The sequence below is a fragment of the Hypanus sabinus genome, chromosome 10 (assembly GCF_030144855.1).
Source record: "Hypanus sabinus isolate sHypSab1 chromosome 10, sHypSab1.hap1, whole genome shotgun sequence".
Taxonomy (NCBI): domain Eukaryota; kingdom Metazoa; phylum Chordata; class Chondrichthyes; order Myliobatiformes; family Dasyatidae; genus Hypanus; species Hypanus sabinus.
This window is the reverse complement of record NC_082715.1, coordinates 144,082,012-144,104,826: the sequence shown is the minus strand read 5'-3', so window position 1 is coordinate 144,104,826 and position 22,815 is coordinate 144,082,012. Positions and strand designations below refer to the sequence as shown.

General features: G+C 46.1%; 1 protein-coding gene across 1 annotated transcript in view; it reads left to right on the top strand.

Annotated features, from left to right (window-relative positions):
- Nucleotides 1-22,815, top strand: part of LOC132401195 (sialate:O-sulfotransferase 2-like) — a 470,540-nt gene that overhangs the window by 396,472 nt on the left and 51,253 nt on the right. The window contains exons 6-8 of the mRNA XM_059983174.1: nt 4,818-4,939; nt 14,788-14,962; nt 16,289-16,453. Of these exons, the coding sequence (XP_059839157.1) occupies nt 4,818-4,939; nt 14,788-14,962; nt 16,289-16,453 (462 nt within the window). The remainder of the gene's footprint in view (nt 1-4,817; nt 4,940-14,787; nt 14,963-16,288; nt 16,454-22,815) is intronic.

The following is a 22,815-nucleotide window of genomic DNA, read 5'->3' as shown; positions in this document are numbered from 1 at the left end:
GACCCCGTGGAATGATTTTTGGCACCAGATGGAGTAGTTTGAGTATCTCAGAAACTGATGATCTGCTAGTACTTTCACGCACCACAATCTCTAGAATTTACAGAGAATGATACAAAAAACAACAAACATTGAGGGGCAGTTCTGAGGGCAAAAATGCCTTGTTAATGAGGGGTCAGAGGAGAATGGCTGGGTTGATTCAGCCTGAAAGGGAGACGACAGTAATCCTATATCCACACATTTCAACAGTGGTGTGCAGAAGAACAGCTCTGTGCACAACAGTAGATGGGCTACACAGCGGACGACCATGAATGTGCTGTACACTCTGTGGACGCTTTGAGGAGGTATTTAATGAAATGGCCACAGAGCGTATACCACTGTCATTTAAAACTATAAACACAGGAGATTCTGTAGATGATGGAAGTCTTGAATTACTCACTCAGAATGCTGGAGAAACTCAGAAGGTCAGGCAGCCTTTACGGAGGAAAAGGAATAGTCGATCTTTCAGGCCGAGACCATTCAGTGGGACTGATGCTTCCTGAGTCCCAGCTGAGCTCCCACAGTATTTTGTTTGTGTTTAGAATTGTGTTGGGTTGGGAGGAGAGAAGGTGTTCGGGGGAGTTTGGATTTGAACTGGAGTTCAGACACACAATTGATCAGAAATTGAGTGCTGGAAGTAATGGGGGGGTGATGTACTACCTGCACATCAGCCCCACAGCAGTGTGCAGGGATGAAACATCTTCATTAATCTGGCTTGAGTGGCTCACAATCTGCTTTGAAAGTGCTGAAGCAGTGTTACTACAGGTGTACACTGTGGAGTTTCATTATTCATTCCAGATGATGAGATCATATTCTGTCAACAGTGTACAAACAGTGATTTCAGTGTAGTAGTTTCTTTATTCATTCCTAATTTCCAGTGATAACCAATGATTTCACAGTGTGAGTGTTTCAGGATTCATTCCTGATGACGAGATCACATTCTGTGAATGTTGTATGTTTAACAACCAGTGATTTCATTAACGGTTTGTGAAACGACAGTGAAAAGAAACAGATTTAACACTTCAGAACAGAGTGGGGGAAGCTGGTAAAATTGGAGTTGAAAGAGGACCCCGATTTGTTGAATACAAATCATTGAAAGCAGTTCTGTGTTTTAACACCAAGTGGAAAACTGTCACTCCGCTTGGCAAACACGAGGAAATCTGCAGATGCTGGAAATTCAAGCAACACACAAGCTGCTGGTGGAACGCAGCAGGCCAGGCAGCATCTACAGGGAGAAGCGCTGTCGATGTTTCGGGCCGCGACCCTTTGTCAGGACGCCACTTGGCGTTCTGCCTGTCGTTTCTTCAGTTTCCCAGCAGCTCAGGTTCAACTTCACTTCTATGGCCATAACCAGCAATTTTTAAAAAGCCTCTATAATTTTACCAGATGAAGGGTCTCCACCCAAGATGTTTATTCTCCTCCATAGATGCTGCCTGACCTGCTGAGTTTCTCCAGCATTTTGTGTGGGTTCTCTGGGTTTCCAGCATCTGCAGAATCCCTTGTGTCTGTAATTTTACACAAACTTTCTGCACCCATTTTTATTTTGCTGCTGTCTCAGCTCAACGTCAGTCAGACTTACTCTGCAGAGCCTGAGAGACTCTGGAAACATTCCAGCTGAGGTTTATAAAGCATTGCTCAGACCTCACTTGAAGTATTGTGATCATTTTTGGGCCACTTATCGAGAAAGGATGTGCTGGCATTGGAGATGGTCCAAAGAATGTTCACTAGAATGATCCTGGGAGTGAAAGAGTTAATATGAGGAGAATTTGATGGCTCTGGGCCTGTACCTGCTGGAGTTTAGAGGAATGAAGATGGAGAGGGGATCTCATTGAAAGCTATTGAATATTGAAATGTCTAGATAACTGGGCATGCAGAGGATGCAGTGCAGGACAGAGGTCACATCCTCAGAACAGAAGTTCGTCCCTTTAGAGCAGAGATAAGGAGGAATTTTTTTAGCTGGAGGTTGGTGAATCTGTGGTGGAATTCATTGCCACAGACAGATGTGGAGGTTAAGTTATTGGGTTTATACACAACATAGAACATTATAAAACAGTACAGGCCCTTCAGCCCATGATGTTGTGCTAACCCTTTAATTTATGTTAAAATCAATCTAACCCACTCCTTATATTGTTTTTATATCATCCACGTGCTGACCTAAGATTTTTTAAATGCCCCTGATATATCTGCCTCTATCCCCACTGTGGCAGGGCATCTCACACACCCACCACTTGATGTAAAAACCCTACCTCTGTCATCCCCCATATACTTTCCTCCAATGATGTAGAAGTTATGCCCCCTTGTCATCACCATTTCTACACTGTGATAAACTCTCTGGCTGTCCACTCAATCTATGCCACATATCATTTTGTACACCTCTATCAGGTCAACTCTCATCTTTCTTCGTTCCAATCAGAAAAGCCCTAGCTTACTCAACCTATCTTGATCAGACCTGCTGTCTAGTCCAGGCAGCATCCTGGTAAATCTCTTCTGCACCAATTGAAGTTCAATGGAGAAACTGTATGGGAGACAAAAACTTCATGACATTTACTTTTCCTTTCCCAGGCAGTTAATCTGATCAATCTTTCTAGTAAACCGAATGGCTCATTGAGTTCCCATACAGTTTCTCCATTGAACTCCCATCGACCAAGACCCACTGGCTCATTGAGTTCGGTGTGAGTATCTCTGTCTCTCATACAGATTCTCCATTGAACTCCCATAGACCAAGACCCACTGGCTCATTGAGTTCGGTGTGAGTATCTCTGTCTCTCATACAGATTCTCCATTGAACTCCCATAGACCAAGACCCACTGGCTCATTGAGTTCGGTGTGAGTATCTCTATCTCTCATACAGATTCTCCATTGAACTCCCATAGACCAAGACCCACTGGCTCATTGAGTTCGGTGTGAGTATCTCTATCTCCCCTATACAGTTTCTCCATTGAACTCCCATAGACCAATATGTCTTTTAACATCCAAGTCCCTTAACATCCGATGTCTCAAAACACACAGCGTCCCGTAACATCCAACATCTGTAACATCCAGTATCCTGTAATATCCGGCGTCCTGTAACATCCGATGTCCCGTAACATCCAGCATCCCGCAATATTCAGCATCCCATAACATCCGATGTCCCATAACATCCTGTGTCCTGTAACATCAGCATGCCATAACATCCAACTCCCCGTAACATCCAGCATCCCGTAACATCAGTGTCCCGTAACATCCAGCGTCCCGTAATATGCGACACCCCGTAATACCCAACGTCTGCAGATTCAGCTCTCAGGTTCACTCGATTGAACCTGGAATTGGTCTATTATTGTCACGTACAGTGAAAAACTTGTCTTGCATGTTGGTAAGATCATTACCCAGTGTGTTGAGGTAGAACAAGGTAAAACGATAACAGAATGCAGAATAAAGTGTGACAGTTGCAGAGAAAGTGCAGTGTAGGGAAACAATAAGGTGCAAGATCAGTGTGACGTAGATTGTGAGGTCAAGAGTTCATTGTTTCTTACAGTGAATTCTTACTGTAAACTGGGGATTGGTAATTAGCAATTGATTTATTACTGTCACACGTACTGAGATACAGTGAAAAACTTAGTTTTGCAAGCCTTCCAAACAGATCATTTCACAACATAAATACATCACAAGATAAAGTAGAAGTGAAAGGCAATAAAAGAGTGTAGAATATATAATCACAGTTACATAGAAAATGAAATGCAGGCAGATAGAAGGTGCAAGGGCCGTGACGGGGTAGATTGTGAGGTCGCATTCATATTTATCGTACTAGAGGTCTGTCCAAGTCCTAAAAATAGAAACTGTCGTTGAACCTGCTGATGTGTGTTTTCCAACTTTTGTATTTTCTGGCCGATGGAAGGGGCAGACAAGAGATTGCCCGGGGTGGCAGGGGTCTTTGATAATGTCTGTTTCACTGAGGTGCTGAGAGAGGAGTGGCAGGGATGGTTTTCGTGATGGACTGAGATTTGCCTCTACAATTTCTATTCAGTGCTCACATTTTCTGTGATGTTGGCTTCTTTACCCATCAAGTTCAAAGTAAATTTATCATCAAAGTATGTCTATATATGGCACCACATACTACCCTGAGATTCCATTTGTTGTGGGCATTCACAGGAACAAAGAATTACAATAAAATCAATAAAAATCAACACAAAAGAAAGACCGACAAACAACCAATGTGCAAATTAAGACAAAAGCCCCACAAAATAAATAAATAAATATCTTTGTAGATTAGCAGTAGTGAAGCGCTACTACAGCTAAATTATGGTTTAGCTCAGCAGTTCAATTCCGGCACCGTCTGTAAGGAGTCTCTGTACATTCTCCCTGTAGAATGTGTGGTTTTCCCTTTCTGCACTGGTTTCCCATCGCAGTTCAAAGTTGTTCTGTGTAGCTTAATTGGTCATTGTACATTGTCCTATGATTCAGTTAGGGTCAATTCAGGTTGTTGAGGTTACTGGGACAGCATGGCCAGAAGGGCAGAAGGGTCTACTCCACACCATTTGCTAAATAAATAAACAATACTGAGAACATGAGATGTAAAGCCCTTGAAAGTGAGTCCATAGGCTGTGCAATCAGTTCAGTGTTGAGGGGAGTGAAGTTCAGGAGTCTGATGTTTATGGGGTAATAACTGTTCCTGGACCTGGTGGTGTGGAGTGCGGTGATCTTGAGATTATTAACCATTAGGCACATGCCTACACCATGACGGAATAAAAGAGAGTGTATAATGTTCACCCTGACTTCCCACCTTCTTTGATGTCTGGTTCCAGATGGCAGTGCCTTGTTCCGAGGATGTTTCAAAAGACCAGCCAATGTTTCCCTCGCCCTGCCCACCAGCACCGTCCTGCAGAACATGTCCGTGGATAAATGTGTGGACCACTGCACTGAGAAGGTAACTTACCAACCACTAATGTACACTGGAGTAGATTCCTGCTGAAGGATTTGGCATTGAAACTCTCGGTGTTGTTGTCATTGTTCTGAAGTGAAAAGACAAAAGGAAAGTCTGGGCAAACCTGGATTGTTTTCTCTGGAGTGTCAGATGGCAAGAGGAGACAGACAGCAAGGGGAGATAGGTGCCAAGGGGAAACAGACAGCAAGGGGAGATAGGTGCCAAGGGGAGACAGACAGCAAGGGGAGACAGATGCCACGGGGAGACAGACAGCAAGGGGAGACAGATGCCACGGGGAGACAGACAGCAAGGGGAGACAGATGCCACGGGGAGACAGACAGCAAGGGGAGACGAATGCCACGGGGAGACCAGATAGAAAACAAACGACCTGATACAGGCTTACAACATGTTGAAAGACATAGTTAGGGCAACACTTTTCCCAGTGTAGAAATGTCAAACACTAAAGGACATAGGTTTAAGGTGAGGGGAGGAAAGTTTAAAGGAACCTAAGTTGGAATTTCTTCGCTCAGTGGGTGGTGTGAGTATAGAACGACCTCCAAACGGAAGTGGCGAATGTGGGTTCGACGTGAAATTTAAGAGAAGTTTGGATAGGTAAATAGATGGGAGGGTTATGGATGGTTGTGGTCCCCAAGCAGATCGATGGGACTAGGATGAATAAAAGTTTGGCACGGACTAGTTATGCAAAAGGGCCTGTTTCTGTGCTGTCGTGTTCTGTGATTCTGTGTCTAAGGGAAATTTTGTTTATACACGGAGTTTGGGAGGGGACTAGAGTTCATTATCAGGTAAAGTGTTCGCAATACAGGTACGATGGCAATATTGAAGATAATTTAGACAGATACATAAACAGGCAGGGAATGGAGGGACACTGACAATGTGCAGGCAGTTGGGGCTTAATTTGATTAGTATCATAGTCAGAACTGACCTTTAGCCAGAGGGTGGTGAATCTGTGGAATTCATTGTCTCAGACAGCTGTAGAGACCGGGTCACTGGGGAAATTTCAAGCAGACATTGATTGGTTCTTGATTAGTAAAGTACTCAGAGGTTACAGGGAGAAGGCAGGGGAATGGGATTGAGAAAGACTGGCCAAATGCCAAATGGCCCAATTCTGCTCCTATCCCTTACTGTCTTATGAAGCAGGAATGCCTCGACTTCGAATGTCCATCAGAACCGTTGCACAGTCACCCTGGAATGAGATTATTTCAGCTGGTAAATTGGTTTATATTTGTCACTTGTACCGAGATCAAGTGAAAAACTGAGTTTTGTGTGTCATCCATACACATCCTTTCATCACATCAGTGCCTAGAGGGAAGACGACAGCAGAATGCAGACTGACGAGTTACAGTAACACAGTGCAATGCAGACAGGCAATAAGGGGCAAAGTCATAATGTTGTCAAGAACCGATCTTAATGTACTGTTCAATCGTCTTATAGTAGAGGGATTGAATTTAGCTTTGAGCCTGGTGGTGTGTCTTTTTAGGATTTTGTATCTGCCTAGTGGGAGGTGGGAGAAGAGAAATGCCCGGGGTGGCCGTATTTCCAGTCTTGGGCAGAGCAGGTGCTAAAGCAAGCACAGATGTACGTTGATCTGATGTACATCGGCAAGCTGTGATATATGTGGGTCAGATGTTTCTATCGTCCATCACCGAGCTGTGATATACGTGGGTCGGATGTTTCTATCGTCCATCACCGAGCTGTGATATACGCGGATCGGATGTTGCTATCGTCCATCACCGAGCTGTGATATACGTGGGTCGGATGTTTCTATCGTCCGTCACCGAGCTGTGATATACGTGGATCGGATGTTTCTATCGTCCGTCACCGAGCCGTGATATACGCGGATCGGATGTTTCTATGATATACGTGGATCGAATGTTTCTATCGTCCATTACCGAGCCGTGATATACGCGGGTCGGATGTTTCTATCGTCCGTCACCGAGCCGTGATATACGCGGGTCGGATGTTTCTATCGTCCGTCACCGAGCCGTGATATACGCGGGTCGGATGTTTCTATCTGTCCGTCACCGAGCTGTGATATACGCGGGTCGGATGTTTCTATCGTCCGTCACCGAGCCGTGATATACGCGGGTCGGATGTTTCTATCGTCCCTCACCGAGCCGTGATATACGCGGGTCGGATGTTTCTATCGTCCGTCACGGATGTTTCTGTCGTCCGTCACCGAGCCGTGATACACGCGGGTCGGCTGTTTCTGTCGTCCGTCACCGAGCCGTGATACACGCGGGTCGGCTGTTTCTGTCGTCCGTCACCGAGCCGTGATACACGCGGGTCGGCTGTTTCTGTCGTCCGTCACCGAGCCGTGATACACGCGGGTCGGCTGTTTCTGTCGTCCGTCACCGAGCCGTGATACACGCGGGTCGGCTGTTTCTGTCGTCCGTCACCGAGCCGTGATACTCGCGGGTCGGCTGTTTCTGTCGTCCGTCACCGAGCCGTGATACACGCGGGTCGGCTGTTTCTGTCGTCCGTCACCGAGCCGTGATACACGCGGGTCGGATGTATCTGTCGTCCGTCACCGAGCCGTGATACACGCGGGTCGGATGTTTCTATCGTCCGTCACCGAGCCGTGATACACGCGGGTCGGATGTTTCTATCGTCCGTCACCGAGCCGTGATACACGCGGGTCGGATGTTTCTATCGTCCGTCACCGAGCCGTGATACACGCGGGTCGGATGTTTCTATCGTCCGTCACCGAGCCGTGATACACGCGGGTCGGATGTTTCTATCGTCCGTCACCGAGCCGTGATACACGCGGGTCGGATGTTTCTGTCGTCCGTCACCGAGCCGTGATACACGCGGGTCGGATGTTTCTGTCGTCCGTCACCGAGCCGTGATACACGCGGGTCGGATGTTTCTGTCGTCCGTCACCGAGCCGTGATACACGCGGGTCGGCTGTTTCTGTCGTCCGTCACCGAGCCGTGATACACGCGGGTCGGCTGTTTCTGTCGTCCGTCACCGAGCCGTGATACACGCGGGTCGGCTGTTTCTGTCGTCCGTCACCGAGCCGTGATACTCGCGGGTCGGCTGTTTCTGTCGTCCGTCACCGAGCCGTGATACACGCGGGTCGGCTGTTTCTGTCGTCCGTCACCGAGCCGTGATACACGCGGGTCGGCTGTTTCTGTCGTCCGTCACCGAGCCGTGATACACGCGGGTCGGCTGTTTCTGTCGTCCGTCACCGAGCCGTGATACACGCGGGTCGGATGTTTCTATCGTCCGTCACCGAGCCGTGATACACGCGGGTCGGATGTTTCTATCGTCCGTCACCGAGCCGTGATACACGCGGGTCGGATGTTTCTATGATATACGTGGATCGGATGTTTCTAAGATATACGTGGATCGGATGTTTCTATCGTCCATCACCAAGCTGTGATATATGTGGATCGGATGTTTCTATCGTCCATCACCGAGCTGTGATATACGTGGATTGGATGTTTCTATCGTCCATCACCGAGCTGTGATATACGTGGGTCAGATGTTTCTATCGTCCATCACCAAGCTGTGATATATGTGGATCGGATGTTTCCATCGTCCGTCACCGAGCTGTGATATACGTGGATTGGATGTTTCTATCGTCCGTCACCGAGCTGTGATATACGTGGATCGGATGTTTCTATCGTCCATCACCGAGCTGTGATATACGTGGGTCGGATGTTTCTATCGTCCGTCACCGAGCAGTGATATACGCGGGTCGGATGTTTCTATCGTCCGTCACCGAGCCGTGATATACGTGGGTCGGATGTTTCTATCGTCCGTCACCGACCCGTGATATACGCGGGTCAGATGTTTCTGTCGTCCGTCACCGAGCCGTGATATACGCGGGTCGGATGTTTCTATCGTCCGTCACCGAGCCGTGATATACGCGGGTCGGATGTTTCTATCGTCCGTCACCGAGCCGTGATATACGCGGGTCGGATGTTTCTGTCGTCCGTCACCGAGCCGTGATATACGCGGGTCGGATGTTTCTATCGTCCGTCACCGAGCCGTGATATACGCGGGTCGGATGTTTCTATCGTCCGTCACCGAGCCGTGATATACGCGGGTCGGATGTTTCTATCGTCCGTCACCGAGCCGTGATATACGTGGGTCGGATGTTTCTATCGTCCATCACTAAGCTGTGATATACGTGGATCGGATGTTTCTATCGTCCGTCACCGAGCTGTGATATACGTGGGTCGGATGTTTCTATCGTCCATCACTAAGCTGTGATATACGTGGATCGGATGTTTCTATCGTCCGTCACCGAGCCGTGATACACGCGGGTCGGATGTTTCTATCGTCCATCACTGAGCCGTGATGCACGTGGGTCGGATGCTTTCTACGATGCATCAATAAGAAATACATAGATAGAAACACAGTGAAAAGGAGGACTATGCTACCCCATCATATCTACAGATGACACTGGATTTCCCATTCACCTATCGGATGTCAAATTTTCCCTACACTGGTTTCTGGTCACCAGTGTTTAGATGTTGGTGTGACTTGATGTAACACCTTATTATTTCAATTCTTGGAGACACCATGCTATAAGTCAGTCCCTGAGAATGAAGTGTGATTAACATCTGTCCCCAGCAGCACGTAATACTTACGAAGAAATACTTGTTTTCCTTTTGGACCTTTCAGATCCTCCAGACATCAAAGCGCTTTGATTTCCTGCCACCAAGCCCGTGCACAGGAATCAAGAGGTTGTTTACAACAATTCTGAAAGTTTCATGGACACGAAACTTACCCTTTTCTAGAAAAGAATCAGAACCAGAATTAGGTTTAACATCACTGCCCTTTGTCGTAAAATTTGTTGTTTTGTGGTAGCAATACATTGTATAACATAGTAATAAAAATTACAATAAGAGGTGTGTGTGTATATATATTTAAAAGAAGTAGTGTGAAAAGAGAGTGAAAAATAGTGAGGTAGTGTACACGGGCTCATTGTCCATTCAGAAATCTGATGGTGGAGCGGAAGAAGCTGTTGCTGAAATGTTGAGTGTGCGTCTTCAGGCTCCTGTACCCCTCCTTATGGCAGCAATGAGAAGAGGGTACGTTTCGGATGATGGGGGGCCCTTAATGATGGATGCCACCTTTTTGAGGCATTATCTTTTAAAGGTGTCCTCGATGCCGGGGAGGTCATGCCCATGATGGAGCTGGCTAAGTTTACAGCTTCCTGCAGCTTTTTCCGATCCTGTGCTGCGGTCTCTCCGTACTAGACCGGGTGATCCAAATTTATTCAATTACTCAGGTTATAATTCTTCTACTACCCTGACAGGCTGTGAACCGAACAATGCAACCCTCTTGATACTTGCCCACGATCTTAACCGTTGTATTACTCTGTCCTTAATTGGAGATGTGCTCAGTCAAGTGAAGCAATCGCACTGAGTGATGATTCATCCCACTCTCTAAGCCAGTAATCGGATACAGGCAAAACAACGAATGCACCAATTGTATTCCTACTTCATAAATTTGAAATCAATTTGCCATGTTTCCTCTGCCCATACAGCCTTTAAAGTCTATTGATTTTTACCTTGGTTTCTGAAATATTACATTTAGATATTAATGGATTAGTGCTGGAAATCCCCTCCTGTTGAAATAAATTGAACGTCTTGTTAAAAGGAAGTAAGTATGTCAACTGAGGGTGATCCCAGGATGTTCCGAGACTCTTACAGTTCAGCTGCTGTCACACAGACATAACTTTATAGTACAAGAGCAAATCCTCTTGTCCACTGAGTAATGCAAATATCAAGAACCCATTTTTACACTAATCCCGAGTACCACAGACAATACAAACAGTAATCCTACACAAAGTATTTTATACTCCTCACATTGACATCAATCACCCACCTGCGCACTGGGAACAATATACAGTAGACAATGAATTACCCCCAGATTCCATCACCCACCTGCACACTGGGAACAATTTACAGTAGACAATGAATTACCCCCAGATTCCATCACCCACCTGCACACTGGGAACAATTTACAATGGACAATGAATTACCCCCAGATTCCATCACCCACCTGCGCACTGGGAACAATTTACAATGGACAATGAATTACCCCCAGATTCCATCACCCACCTGCACACTGGGAACAATTTACAATGGACAATGAATTACCCCCAGATTCCATCACCCACCTGCGCACTGGGAACAATTTACAGTAGACAATGAATTGCCCCCAGATTCCATCACCCACCTGCGCACTGGGAACAATTTACAGTAGACAATGAATTACCCCCAGATTCCATCACCCACCTGCACACTGGGAACAATTTACAGTAGACAATGAATTGCCCCCAGATTCCATCACCCACCTATACTGGGAACAATTTACAATGGACAATGAATTACCCCCAGATTCCATCACCCACCTGTACACTGGGAACAATTTACAATGGACAATGAATTACCCCCAGATTCCAGCACCCACCTGTACACTGGGAACAATTTACAATGGACAATGAATTACCCCAGATTCTATCACCCACCTACACACTGGGAACAATGTACAATGGACAATGAATTAACCCTAGATTCCATCACCCACCTGTACACTGGGAACAATTTACAATGGACAATGAATCACCACCAGCTCCTTAGTCTTTTTCACATTAAGCTGCAGATGACTCTGCTCGCACCATGTGATAAAGTTTCCCACCGTAGCCCTGTACTCAGCCTCATCTCCTTTGCTGATGCATCTAACTATGGCAGAGAACATGAGCACTCATCCAGGCATCGCATCCTGGTAAACCTCGTCTGCATCTTTCCTGCAGCGGGGTGACATTTCAGAGACGGAATAAAGTTTGGGATAAGGGGGAATCACATTGAAATCCCAGGGAAGAAACAGAAATCTTTGAGTATTTCTTCTTGGATGAGGGAACCGTAAAACATACTTTTTCACTTTATTCATGAACAGGATGTGGACAAACCTGAATTTATTGCCAACCCCGCGATGTACCGTAGATTCTGGACTACAGAGCGCACCTGATTAAAAGCCGCACGCTCTAATTTTAGAAAGAAAATCAATCTTGTACTTGTACAAGCCGCACCGGATTTTAAGCCGCAGGTGTCCCACGTTGTAATATGAGATATTTACACAGAAAGATATTACACGTGAGGATTTTTTAACTTTTAATTAAATCCGTATGATAACATAAACAAATACATATTGCAAATGTTTTTTTTCGAACAGTGCCTGTAACACAGCTACTTTTAAATATACATACGTATCGGTAACACACAAATTACGTTGCGTATACTTTTTTACTGAACAGTGCACGAACAACATTCTAATATCTCCTAACGACTGGTAAAAAAATATATATACTGCAGCCTACCAGGAAAAGTTATTGATCGCCTTCTTCATCTTCCTCCTGCGCACTAAAACCATCAAAGTCCTTCAGTGTCCGAATTGAACAACCTCAGGATCTCGTCACTCACTTCAGTCTCTTCGTTGTCGCTCTCACTTGAGCGCACGCGGTCCTCTTCATCACGCAGCAGTCCAGCCTTTCGAAACCCGCTGGTGATGGTGGATGTTGTGACACGGCTCCACGCATTTAGGATCCACTGGCAGACTTGAGTTAAAGATGCTCTTCGCATGCGTCCTGTTTTGGTAAAGGATTTCTCGCCGCTCGTCATCCAAGCCTCCCACTCAACGCGCAGCGCCACTTTAAATGCCCGGTTCACGCTGATGTCCAGTGGCTGCAAATACTTCGTGGTGCCCCCAGGAATCACAGCTGGAATTGAGTTTATACTCTTGATGGCAGCTTTCACTGAACTTTCATTGTCAGCCGCTTAAAAATCACCATCGGTGGAAGCTTTAGACCGGATGCTGTGCAGCTCAGAACACAAGTAAAATGCGTTCTCTCATGGCCACTTGTTTTCAGTGTGATGGACGAGTCACCTTTTTTATTAACAGTCCGAGTGAGAGGCAGGTCAAACATCAAAGGTACTTCATCCATATTTATGATATCATCTGGCCCGATGGAATTCTCCGCTATCTTAGTTTGAGTGAATGTGCGGAAGTTAGCAAGCTTTTCCTCGTGGTCGGGAGGGAGCTGCTGACACAGAGTCGTGCGTACCCTGACGGACAGGCCTTTTCGTCTCATAAATCTAAAACACTACGATGGCCCACCTCTAAAATCTTCGATTTTCATTTTGGTGGTGATTGCTTTAGCCTTCAGTCTGATCTGCACGGTGGAAACACCGCGGCCGCCTGCTCTCTGTGTGTTAACCCAGTCTTCAAGAAAGTTTTCAAGTTCGGGCCATCTGCTATGATTACCTCTGAAAGCTTTTGTCGTCTTTTTGCTTTGACTCAGTTCTTCACGCTGGCGTCTCCACCTTCTCACCATCGATTCATTTATGCCAAGATTATGTGCAGCAGCTCGATTTCCTTCTTCAACCGCCAGATTGATCGCCTTTAACTTAAAAGCTGCATCATATGCTTTTCTTCGAGTGTTTTCCACGTTGATGAGGGTGAGTACAAATGACTGATTTACAATAATTTAATTGTGAAAGTGCGCTTGATTTATCGTACAATTTCATTGGACCTCTGTGAACTACTCATCAATATTATTGGTCTACTGTTACGAGGCAAAATGTTTTTGGCGGCATGAAAAAAAAAACATGCATTAGCCGCACCGTAGTACAGGCCGCAGTGTTCAAAGCGTGGGAAAAAAGTAGCGGCTTATAGTCCGGAATTTACGGTACATTCAGTGTGAAACATGCAGTTTTCTCTATATCTGCCCATGTGTTTGTATTGTGTTCTAATATCTAACTGGGATGTTTAGTTCTTAATCAATGTAACTGTGTCATAAGTAGCCTGTCTTCCAGTCTCAGGGGGTCAGCAATTAGTGTGTTGTCCTGTCAATAAACCTTCTGCTTTTGGCCGTCCATCCATGTGTCTCGATGTATTGAGGAAAGATTGTGGAAAAAGTCGGGACATTGGAGTTATATATTGGCTAAATTGGATAAGGGTGACAGATTTCTTTCTGTGAAGGTCTATAACGAGTCTGAAGTGTCTTTCTTTTTAAGTTTCAACTTTACCTCTGTCAGTAATAGCTCTATTAATTGGATTTATTTAATTACTTGTATAGATTGACATTGGATTTCTGACTCAGATTAATGGTTTAGAAACTTCACTACTGCAGCACAAATACAAGTCAGGAGGATACTGTACATTGCAGCTTTTTAAAACTGTAGCCAGGCCACTCCGTCAGTATTAAATCCAATTGTGGTCACCTCATGAGAGGAAGGGTGCGGAGGATTTGGAGAGGGTGCAGAAGAGGTTCACCAGAATACTGTCTGGATTAGAGGGCATGAAATATAAAGAGAGTTTGGACAGACAGGGGTTGTTTTCTCTGTGGCTGCAGAGACTGAGGGGAAACCTGATAGACCTTGAGAAGCAGAGGTAGAGTAGAATAGTCTGTATCACTTTTCCCCACGGTCAAATCCTCTCCAATTAGAGAGTACGCATTAAAGTTGAGAAGGGGGGTAAGTTCAAAAGCGGGGCCAGTTTTTACAGAGAATGACGCGTGCTTGAAATGCACTGTCAGGGGTGGTAGTGGAAGCAAATACAATAGAATTTATAGGCTCACGAAGGTGCAAAGTACTGACGGATACGGCCATTGTGCAGGCAGAGAGATTAGTTTAGTTAATCTTTTAATTACTAGTTTAATTAGTTCGGCACAGTGTCACAGCCCGAGGCCCATTCTTGTGCTATACTGTTCCATGTTCTAAGTCTCAGCATTCAACCTACAGTGATGTGTTTATGCAAAGAAGTTGTTTTGGTTTTGTTCTGTTCCGAAGTACAGTGGCTTTCTCTCTCTGCAGGAATACACCCTGGCTGTGCTGGGTGGCGTAACGTGTCACTGTGGCTTTCCTACCACGCATTTCACGCTGCATGCCCCCGAGGACGAGCACCTGTGTGCCCAGAAATGCGCGGGTGAAGAATACGAGCACTGCGGGAGTGCGGAGTACTACGTCGTTTATCAGACCCAAGTGCAAGGTGGGGTGCAAAATCAAAGGCAAGTTTATTGTCATGTGCACAAGTATTACTCAGAGCAGCATTAGAGACACTAAGAACACATAAATTATAGAAAAGGAACTCAATTTGAACAAAAATGAATACCCATTGCATTGCAATGGCCATAGTGTTGTTATAATGAGCCGGTGATTAGGAAGGTTCAGGTTGCTTCAAGGACAGAATGGTTGAAGGGAAGAAGCTGATCTTGAACTTTCTGGGACTTCAGGCCCTCTTGCTCGATGGCATGGAGCAGATGTGGGGATCTTTGAGGATATGGTTGCCTCCTTGGGGCAATGCCTCATGAGGTACTTTCAGTAGGGAAAAGGGATGTGTCTGTGATGCATTGGGCTGAGTTCACTACCCTCTGCAGCTTCTTATGTTCCTCTGCATTCAAACTGCTGTGGCAGATAATAACTTGGCAAGTCTTTTACCGAAGGACATAGAGCATTACAGCACAGTACAGGTCCTTCAATCCATGATGTTGTGCTGACCTTCTAACCTACTCCAAGATCAACCTAGCCCTTCCCTCCCACATAGCCTCCACTTTCTATCATCCATGTGTCCAGCAGTTACCAGGTTACTCAGCATGTCAGTTACATTGGAGTTTTCCTGCCGTTAGTGTTGATAACTTGTTCATACACACACACACACAGAGAAAACGCATTTCCATAGCACCTTGTACAAACTCTGTCCGTTATAGCCAATGGAGTGTTGAGTTTAGCACAGATATTGTTGTAACATAGGAAACATGGAGGGATTTACCTGCTCAATATGTCACAATGCGTAGGTTGTGTTACAAACAACAAGTGTGTGTTGTAAAAGGTGAGCCCAAGTGGATGGGATTGACAGGATACTGCTGTCCTGGGTGGAGAGTCTGGGCCAGAAGGTTCAGGGTTAAGATAAGACATCAGGCACTTGGGTGTGAGAGGAGAAACCTCTTCACTCAAGACGGGGTGTAAGTGTCTCTTCCGAAGAGCCGTGGATGATCAGTAGTTGAGGATATTCATGGATTGGGAGTTGGACGAAGGAAACTGGGGCTACAGGATCAGGCAGAATTGTGGTCAAGGTTCGACCTCAGAAATGGAGATGCTCGGATCTGGAGCAACAAAACGTGCCATTAGGAGAAGTCAGAGGACGAGCAGTATCTGTAGGGGCAAAGGAAGGGTTGACAGCCTGCACCAGGACCTGTCTTGTTGACAATCCCTCCCCCCACAGACGTCCGTCACTTGCTGAGATCCTTGTTTCTTGTGATCTTACTGAAAGGACAGGACTGGATGGAGCTCAGTGAATATCTGACTGTTCTTACAGATAACCGTTGCATGGATCGCCGGTTCCTGCCTGCACGCTCGAAACGCCTTGTGGCCCTGGCCAGCTTCCCGGGGGCGGGGAACACGTGGGGCCGTCACTTGATGGAGCTCACCACCGGCTACTACACGGGCAGCTATTACTTCGATGGCTCTCTCTACAACAAAGGTAGGATCCTTGCAAAAATATAGCAGCACCAGAGGCTTCGTCTGAGATGGGAGTAGAGCTTGGGTTCGAGGTCCAACAAGAGTCTCCAGACGGGAGTCTGAGACTTGATGCAGAAGAAGCTTAAACCAAAATCATTGTTGGCATATGGTCACTGCTGTGCATGGATTGGATGGGTTGAATGGCCTCTGTCATAGAAAGCAGCTTATCCCTGGTGTCCATTGTTCCACCATTGGCAGCCGTACCTTCTGTGTTCTTGTCTTCTGGAATTCTCCACCACCCCTCCACATCTCTTGGTCTCTTCCTCCCTCTCTTTCTCACTCTCTCTCCCTCTCTCTCACTTTTTCTCAATCTCTGTCTCTCTCTCTCTTCCCTCCATCTCTCTCCACTCTCTCTATTTCTATCTCTAGATCTTACTCCCCACCTCTCTCTGTCCCCATCTCTTTCTCCCTCTCTTTCCCTCTTGCTCTTTCCTGTTTCACTCTCTCCTTTTCTCTCTCTCTCTCTCTCCTTGCTCTCATTTTTCCTCATCTGTGCCCTCCTCTCCTTTCCTTCCTCTCTCTCCCTCTCTCTCTATTACTCTTTCTCTCCTCAGTCTCTTGTTCCTCTCTCTCCCCCTCCCCTCCTCTATCTCCCACTCTCTCCGCCCACACTCTCTCTCTCTCTCACTCACTCACTCACTCTCTTTCTCTGCTCTCTGCCATTCTCTCAGTCCCTGTGTCTATGTTGTTTGTGACCATTACACCATCAGCTAATTAAATTGGGCAATTCCATTTTGTCTCTCTCCTGCCATTTGTCGTCATTCCAGAGTTACCGAACACTACAGACCCTTCAGCCCACCTAGTCTGTGACAAGCCATTAATCTGCCTCGTCCCATTGACCATGGCCCCCCAGACACCTCCCATCCATGTGTGTTATCCAAATTTCCTGTAAGTGTTGACATTGACCCCTCATCAGCCATTTCCACTGGCAGCTGCCTCCGCACTCTCACCACCCACGGAGAGAAGATGTTCCCCTCATGTTCCCCTTTCGCCCTTAACACATGACCTCCAGTTATAGTTTAACCCAACCTCAGTGGAAAAACACTTGCTTGTATTTACCCTACTGATACCGCTCATAATTTTGAATACCTCTCTCAAGTCTCCCCTCATTCTCCTGCACTCCAGTGAATAAAGTCCTAGCATTCAACCTTTCCCCTTAACTCATGGCCACAAGGGATTCCAATGGAAAAGGGCTTTGTAGGAGGTAATATTGTAGGGTGAAGTACAAATGTTTGTAATCGGTGGAATGTACATAATTCACAATCTCCAACACTGAGTTGGGGATTCACTTTAAGAGGCTAGTCTGACGTAATGATGTTGTTACGTAAAAAGCTTTAGCATGCTTTTGTGTTCAGGTTTTGGAGTTCAATGAAATGTGTTAACCAGTTTCATTAAACATAAACCAGCTCGCTTCATTTAACTGCGAAAGCTACTGGCGACCCCAATGCTGTAGGATGATTCCAGAATTATCGAACATGTTGGCCAATACAATCACTTTGAAACTGCCGGAGTCTTGAGAGCAAAACCCATCGCTTGGTTTGTACAAGCTGAGGCCCAGCTCGCTCAGTGAGAAATCACTAGCAAAAACAATAAATTCTACTGTGTGGTAGCCTCGCTCGGCAATTCCACGGCTGTGAGAGCCATGAGTCTGCTTGAAGACGATAAATACCGATTGCTGAGAAATCACCTTCTACAGATATTCGGAGTCTGAGTGCTCCAAACAGTTGCTCTCTTTACTCTGAGATGCCAGGCCTTCGGAGCGAACAGACCAGATGCCGTCTCTCCTGGGAAATCAAAATCCTCGTTTTATTTTTAAAGAACTCATCTTCCAGCAAATGCCTGATCCAGTTTGCATAGCCCTCGCGATTGCAGCTGTGATGGACAACAGGGAGCTTGCTGAAATGGCTGATAGTCTACGCTCAGCCAGGCAGCGGTGTATCACTCCTCGTCCCTTCTCCACCTCAACAGGCCCGAACAGCAAGTCTCCAACATAAGGACACCCTCGACTCCGAAACAGATTACCCCGGGCCTGTGCTCGCTTTAGCACCAACACCAGGAAGTGCCGATCACCTTGCAGCTTCGACATCAGATGTCACCAGGGTCACCTACTGTTCATTATGGGCACCCTTTCAAGGGTGACAGGGGTGCTGAAGTGAGTGTGCTGCCAGCATTGCCTATTGATGAGAAGGCAGAGCAAAGAAACTTGATTGGAGACCTCCAAAGGCGGCAGGATCCAGATTACAGCACAGGACCGGTGACACTCTGCATCACCCCCAGGTCACTGGCACTGAGGTAGCATTACACTACCGTGCCACCCTAAATTATATGAAGAAAATAATCAGGAATGTCCGTGAATTCCTGTTGCTTTAATTGAATGGACTATTTCTCTGACTTGTTAGCTTAACTATGCAGTAAGTTTAAAATTATGGAGCTTTTGATGTCTCTGGGCCTTTACTCTGATGAGCTCAGGAGGATAAGAGAGTATCTCATTGAAACCTACTGATAGGTTGGACGTGGAGAAGGTGTTTCCATTACCAGCAGAGCTGAGGATCTGAAGCCACGTTCTCAGAATACAAAGACGTCCCTTTAGAACAGAGATGAGGAGGAATTTTTTGGGCCAGAAGGTGGTGAATCTGTAGAATTCGTTGTCATAGATAGCGTTCAGGCACAGTCATTCAGTGTACTTAAGGCAGAGACTGATAGGTTTTTGATTGGTGGGGGGTTAAAGGTTAAGGGGGAAAGTGAGAGGATGGGATTGAAAAAAAAACAGCAATGTTTAAGTGGTGGAGCAGACACAACAGGCCAAATGGCCCAACTCTGCTCCTCTATTATATGGTCTTATGGTCAAAATTGCCATAATTTGTTTTTGTCATGTGGACTGAGGTACAGTGAAAACTTTGGTTTGCATGTCATGCATCCATCAATTCTAGCAAACACACAGTACTCCGACCCACAGGAAAGAGTCACTTCCAGAAAACACACAGTCCTCCGACCCACAGGAAAGAATCAATTCCAGGAAACACGCAGTACTCCGACCCACAGGAAAGAATCAATAATATTGAAAGACTGCAAAGAAAATTTACAGGGACATTGCTGAGGCTTGAGGACTTGAGTTATGGGGAAAGGGTGAGTAGGTTAGGACTTTATTACCTAAGTAGAAGAATGAGATAAGATTGATAGTGGTGTACAAAGTAAGCAAACTTTTTTCCGCTGAGGTTGATGAGACTACAACTAGAGGTCATGGGTTAAAGGTGAAAGGAGAAATATTTAACGTTGTCCTGGGGGGAAATCTTCTGTTCTCTGATGGGTGGTGTGGAACAAACTGCCATCGGATGTGGTGTATACGGGTTTGACTTCAACATTTAATGGATTGGTACATGTAACCCCCGGGTCGCCTCAGGCTCACTCAGCTCGTTCTCGTCTAGGGAGAGCAGCCTTCGGCCCCGCCAACCTGGGTAATCAGCTGGTGTGGATGCTGTGTGATGTCCCCGCCTCGCCCAAAAACAGACAGTACACCATATGCGATTAAATGAGTACAAATTATAAAGGTTACTATAACTAAGTGATTAATAACGATACAGTATATATGAAGAGAAATAAAAATAAAGAAAAGGCGCCAAACTTATCAAAGTCCAAACCACTTCGTGCACAACCGTTGGAGCTCAATTTCTGAAGACTTCTGGCCACCATTCGATCCCCTCCGAACTCCTCGACTCGCAGCTCAGGACCCTCCGAACTCCTCGACTCTCCAAACAGCTCAGGACCCTCCGAGTGGTCAACCAAACACATCTAGCTTCATCCCCCCCTCCTCGGAGTACCTCCTGGCCTCAGACCCCCGCTTGGGGTCCGTTCCTCGCCCAGCTTAGAGCATTGCGTCCTCTCTCTCGACCCCTCGCGCGATCTGCCCAAAAGCCCGTCAACAAAAGCTTACAGACTCAGAAGAAAGAACATTAATCTCCATTTGGTTTACAAAGGAATACCATTCTCGTTATCAGTAAATTAGCATTCCTGCTAGTTAACAAAAGGGAACCCTTTCCCAACAGTAACAAAGAAAAAAGAAGAAACCCCCTTTACATACATTTTTGGGAAGGTTATGGAGGGTACGGTCCAGGTGCAGGTCATTCAGACATTCCGAATAGGCAGAATGTCTGGCAGCACGTTGGTGTAGTGTTTAGCACAACACTTTACCGTTCAGGCAACCAGTGTTCAATTCCTGCCGCTGCTGCCTGTCAGGAGTTTGTACGTTCTCCCCGTGACCATGTGGGTTAGTCTGGCTGTTCCGGTTTCCTCCCACAGTCCAGAGGAGTACCAGTTGGTAGGTTAATTGCTCATTGTAAATTGGCCCATTAGGCTAGAGTTAGATCGGAATTTGTTGGGCATCACGTCTCAAAAGCTGGAAGGATCTACTCCACACTCTATCTGTAATTGTATGCAGGGTTGGCATGGACTAGAAGGGCTGAAGGGCCTGTTTCTGCGCTCTATGACTCTACGTCCCTGTACACAACACCTCAGGTGTACTGGTGCAGGGGGCAAGTTGCTCGATCAACAGCCAATCTTCTACATTATCACACAAGTGACCCGAGTTCAAATGGCAGCTGGGAATTAAAATTGAAGTGACTACGTAAATAAAAAATGCAGTTTTTGTTTATTAAAGTATTGGTAACAGTAACCATGGAACCAGCAAATTGCCATAGAAACCCATCTGGCTCTCTGCTACCCTACAGTAAAGAAACTACAACCATACCTTGGTCTGACCCGTGTGACTCCAGACCGCTAATATAGCCGACTTCTCCTTTGCTCAGGTAATTCAGCATAGACCATAAATAGTGGCATTGCTGGCGGGGTCTGTGAATTAATAATAGATTAAAGATGTCACTGTGACTTTAGAAATTATATTTAGTAAAGGCACGTTGTAATATTCCATTGGACAGCTTTTTACTGGTGACTGAGAAACTCTCGATGACCCTGAGGCATCGGCAGCCTCCAGCCATCTACTGCCAACGTCACCATCAATTATCGGAGACAGGGTCGAAGTGCTTCATTTCAGGCTTTAATGTGAAATACCAGGTTTGATGCAGGATGCCCAGTACGTCAGCTCTTTTGAACTGCAAATTATGAATAAACCCAGCTGGTGAATCAGATAACGGAACTGATAAAGACAAGAAATTCACAGGTGCTGGAAATCCAGAGTAACACATACATAGAGTAACACATACAAAGTGTTGAAGGAACTCAGCATCTATGGAGAAGAATAAACAGTCGACATTAACAGCCTCTTCATTCCTCTGTAAGGTGCTGAAATTGAACCAGCACCCACCACTGGCAGCTCACTCCACACTCTCACCCCCCTCTGAGTGAAGAAGTTCCCCCTCATGTTCCCCTTAAACATTTCAGCTTTCACCCTTAACCTTTGACCTCTCGTTCTAGTCTCACCCAAGACATAAAATTACTGAAAATTGCAAAAATAATGTAAAATAAGAAATATTGAGGGATTGTTCTTGGTTTCATGGACCATTCAGAAATCTGCTGGTTGCAGAGAAAAACCTGTTTCAGGATAGTTGAGTGTGAGTTTTCAGGCTCCTGTCCCTCCTCCCTGATGGTAGCAATGAGAAGAGGGTATGTTCCAGATGGTGAGGGTCCGTAATAATGGATGCTGCTTTCTTGAAGCACCATCGCTTGAAGATGTCCTCAGTGGCGGGGAGGATTGGAGCTGGCTGGTGCTACAACTCTCTGCGGCCTCTTGCCATCCTGGGCCTTGGTATCTCCATATTAGCCTGTGATGTAACCAGTCAAAATGTTCTCCCCCGTATGTCTATAGACATTTGCAGTCTCCTCAAACTCTGAACAGAACAGAGGCTTGTCCCGTGATGCTTTGCCCTTGCCTGCTAGGTATCTATACACTGAACAATGTAACTTCCTCAAGTTGGCAGCTGGACCTGCTCCTGATTCTGGCACAGGGGATCACAGCCTCAGAATGGGGGCGGTCTGTATGAGTCCAGGAACATCCAACAGACAAGGTTCTAGTTTATCTGTCATGGTACACCAAAACCTGCAGTGAAATCTGTCATTTGCATTGACACCCAACACATACCAGGGTTTGCTGGGGGCAGCTGACAAGTGTCACCATCCATTCAGATTCAGATTCAGTTTATTGTCATTTAGAAACCACAAATGCAATGCAGTTAAAAACTGAGACAACGTTCCTCCAGAATGATATCACAAAAGCATATGACAAAACAGACTACACCAGAAAATCCACGTAACATTTGGCAGTCCCCAATCCAGAGTCCGGAGAGGCTGCTGCGTACTAATATCGTGCTACCA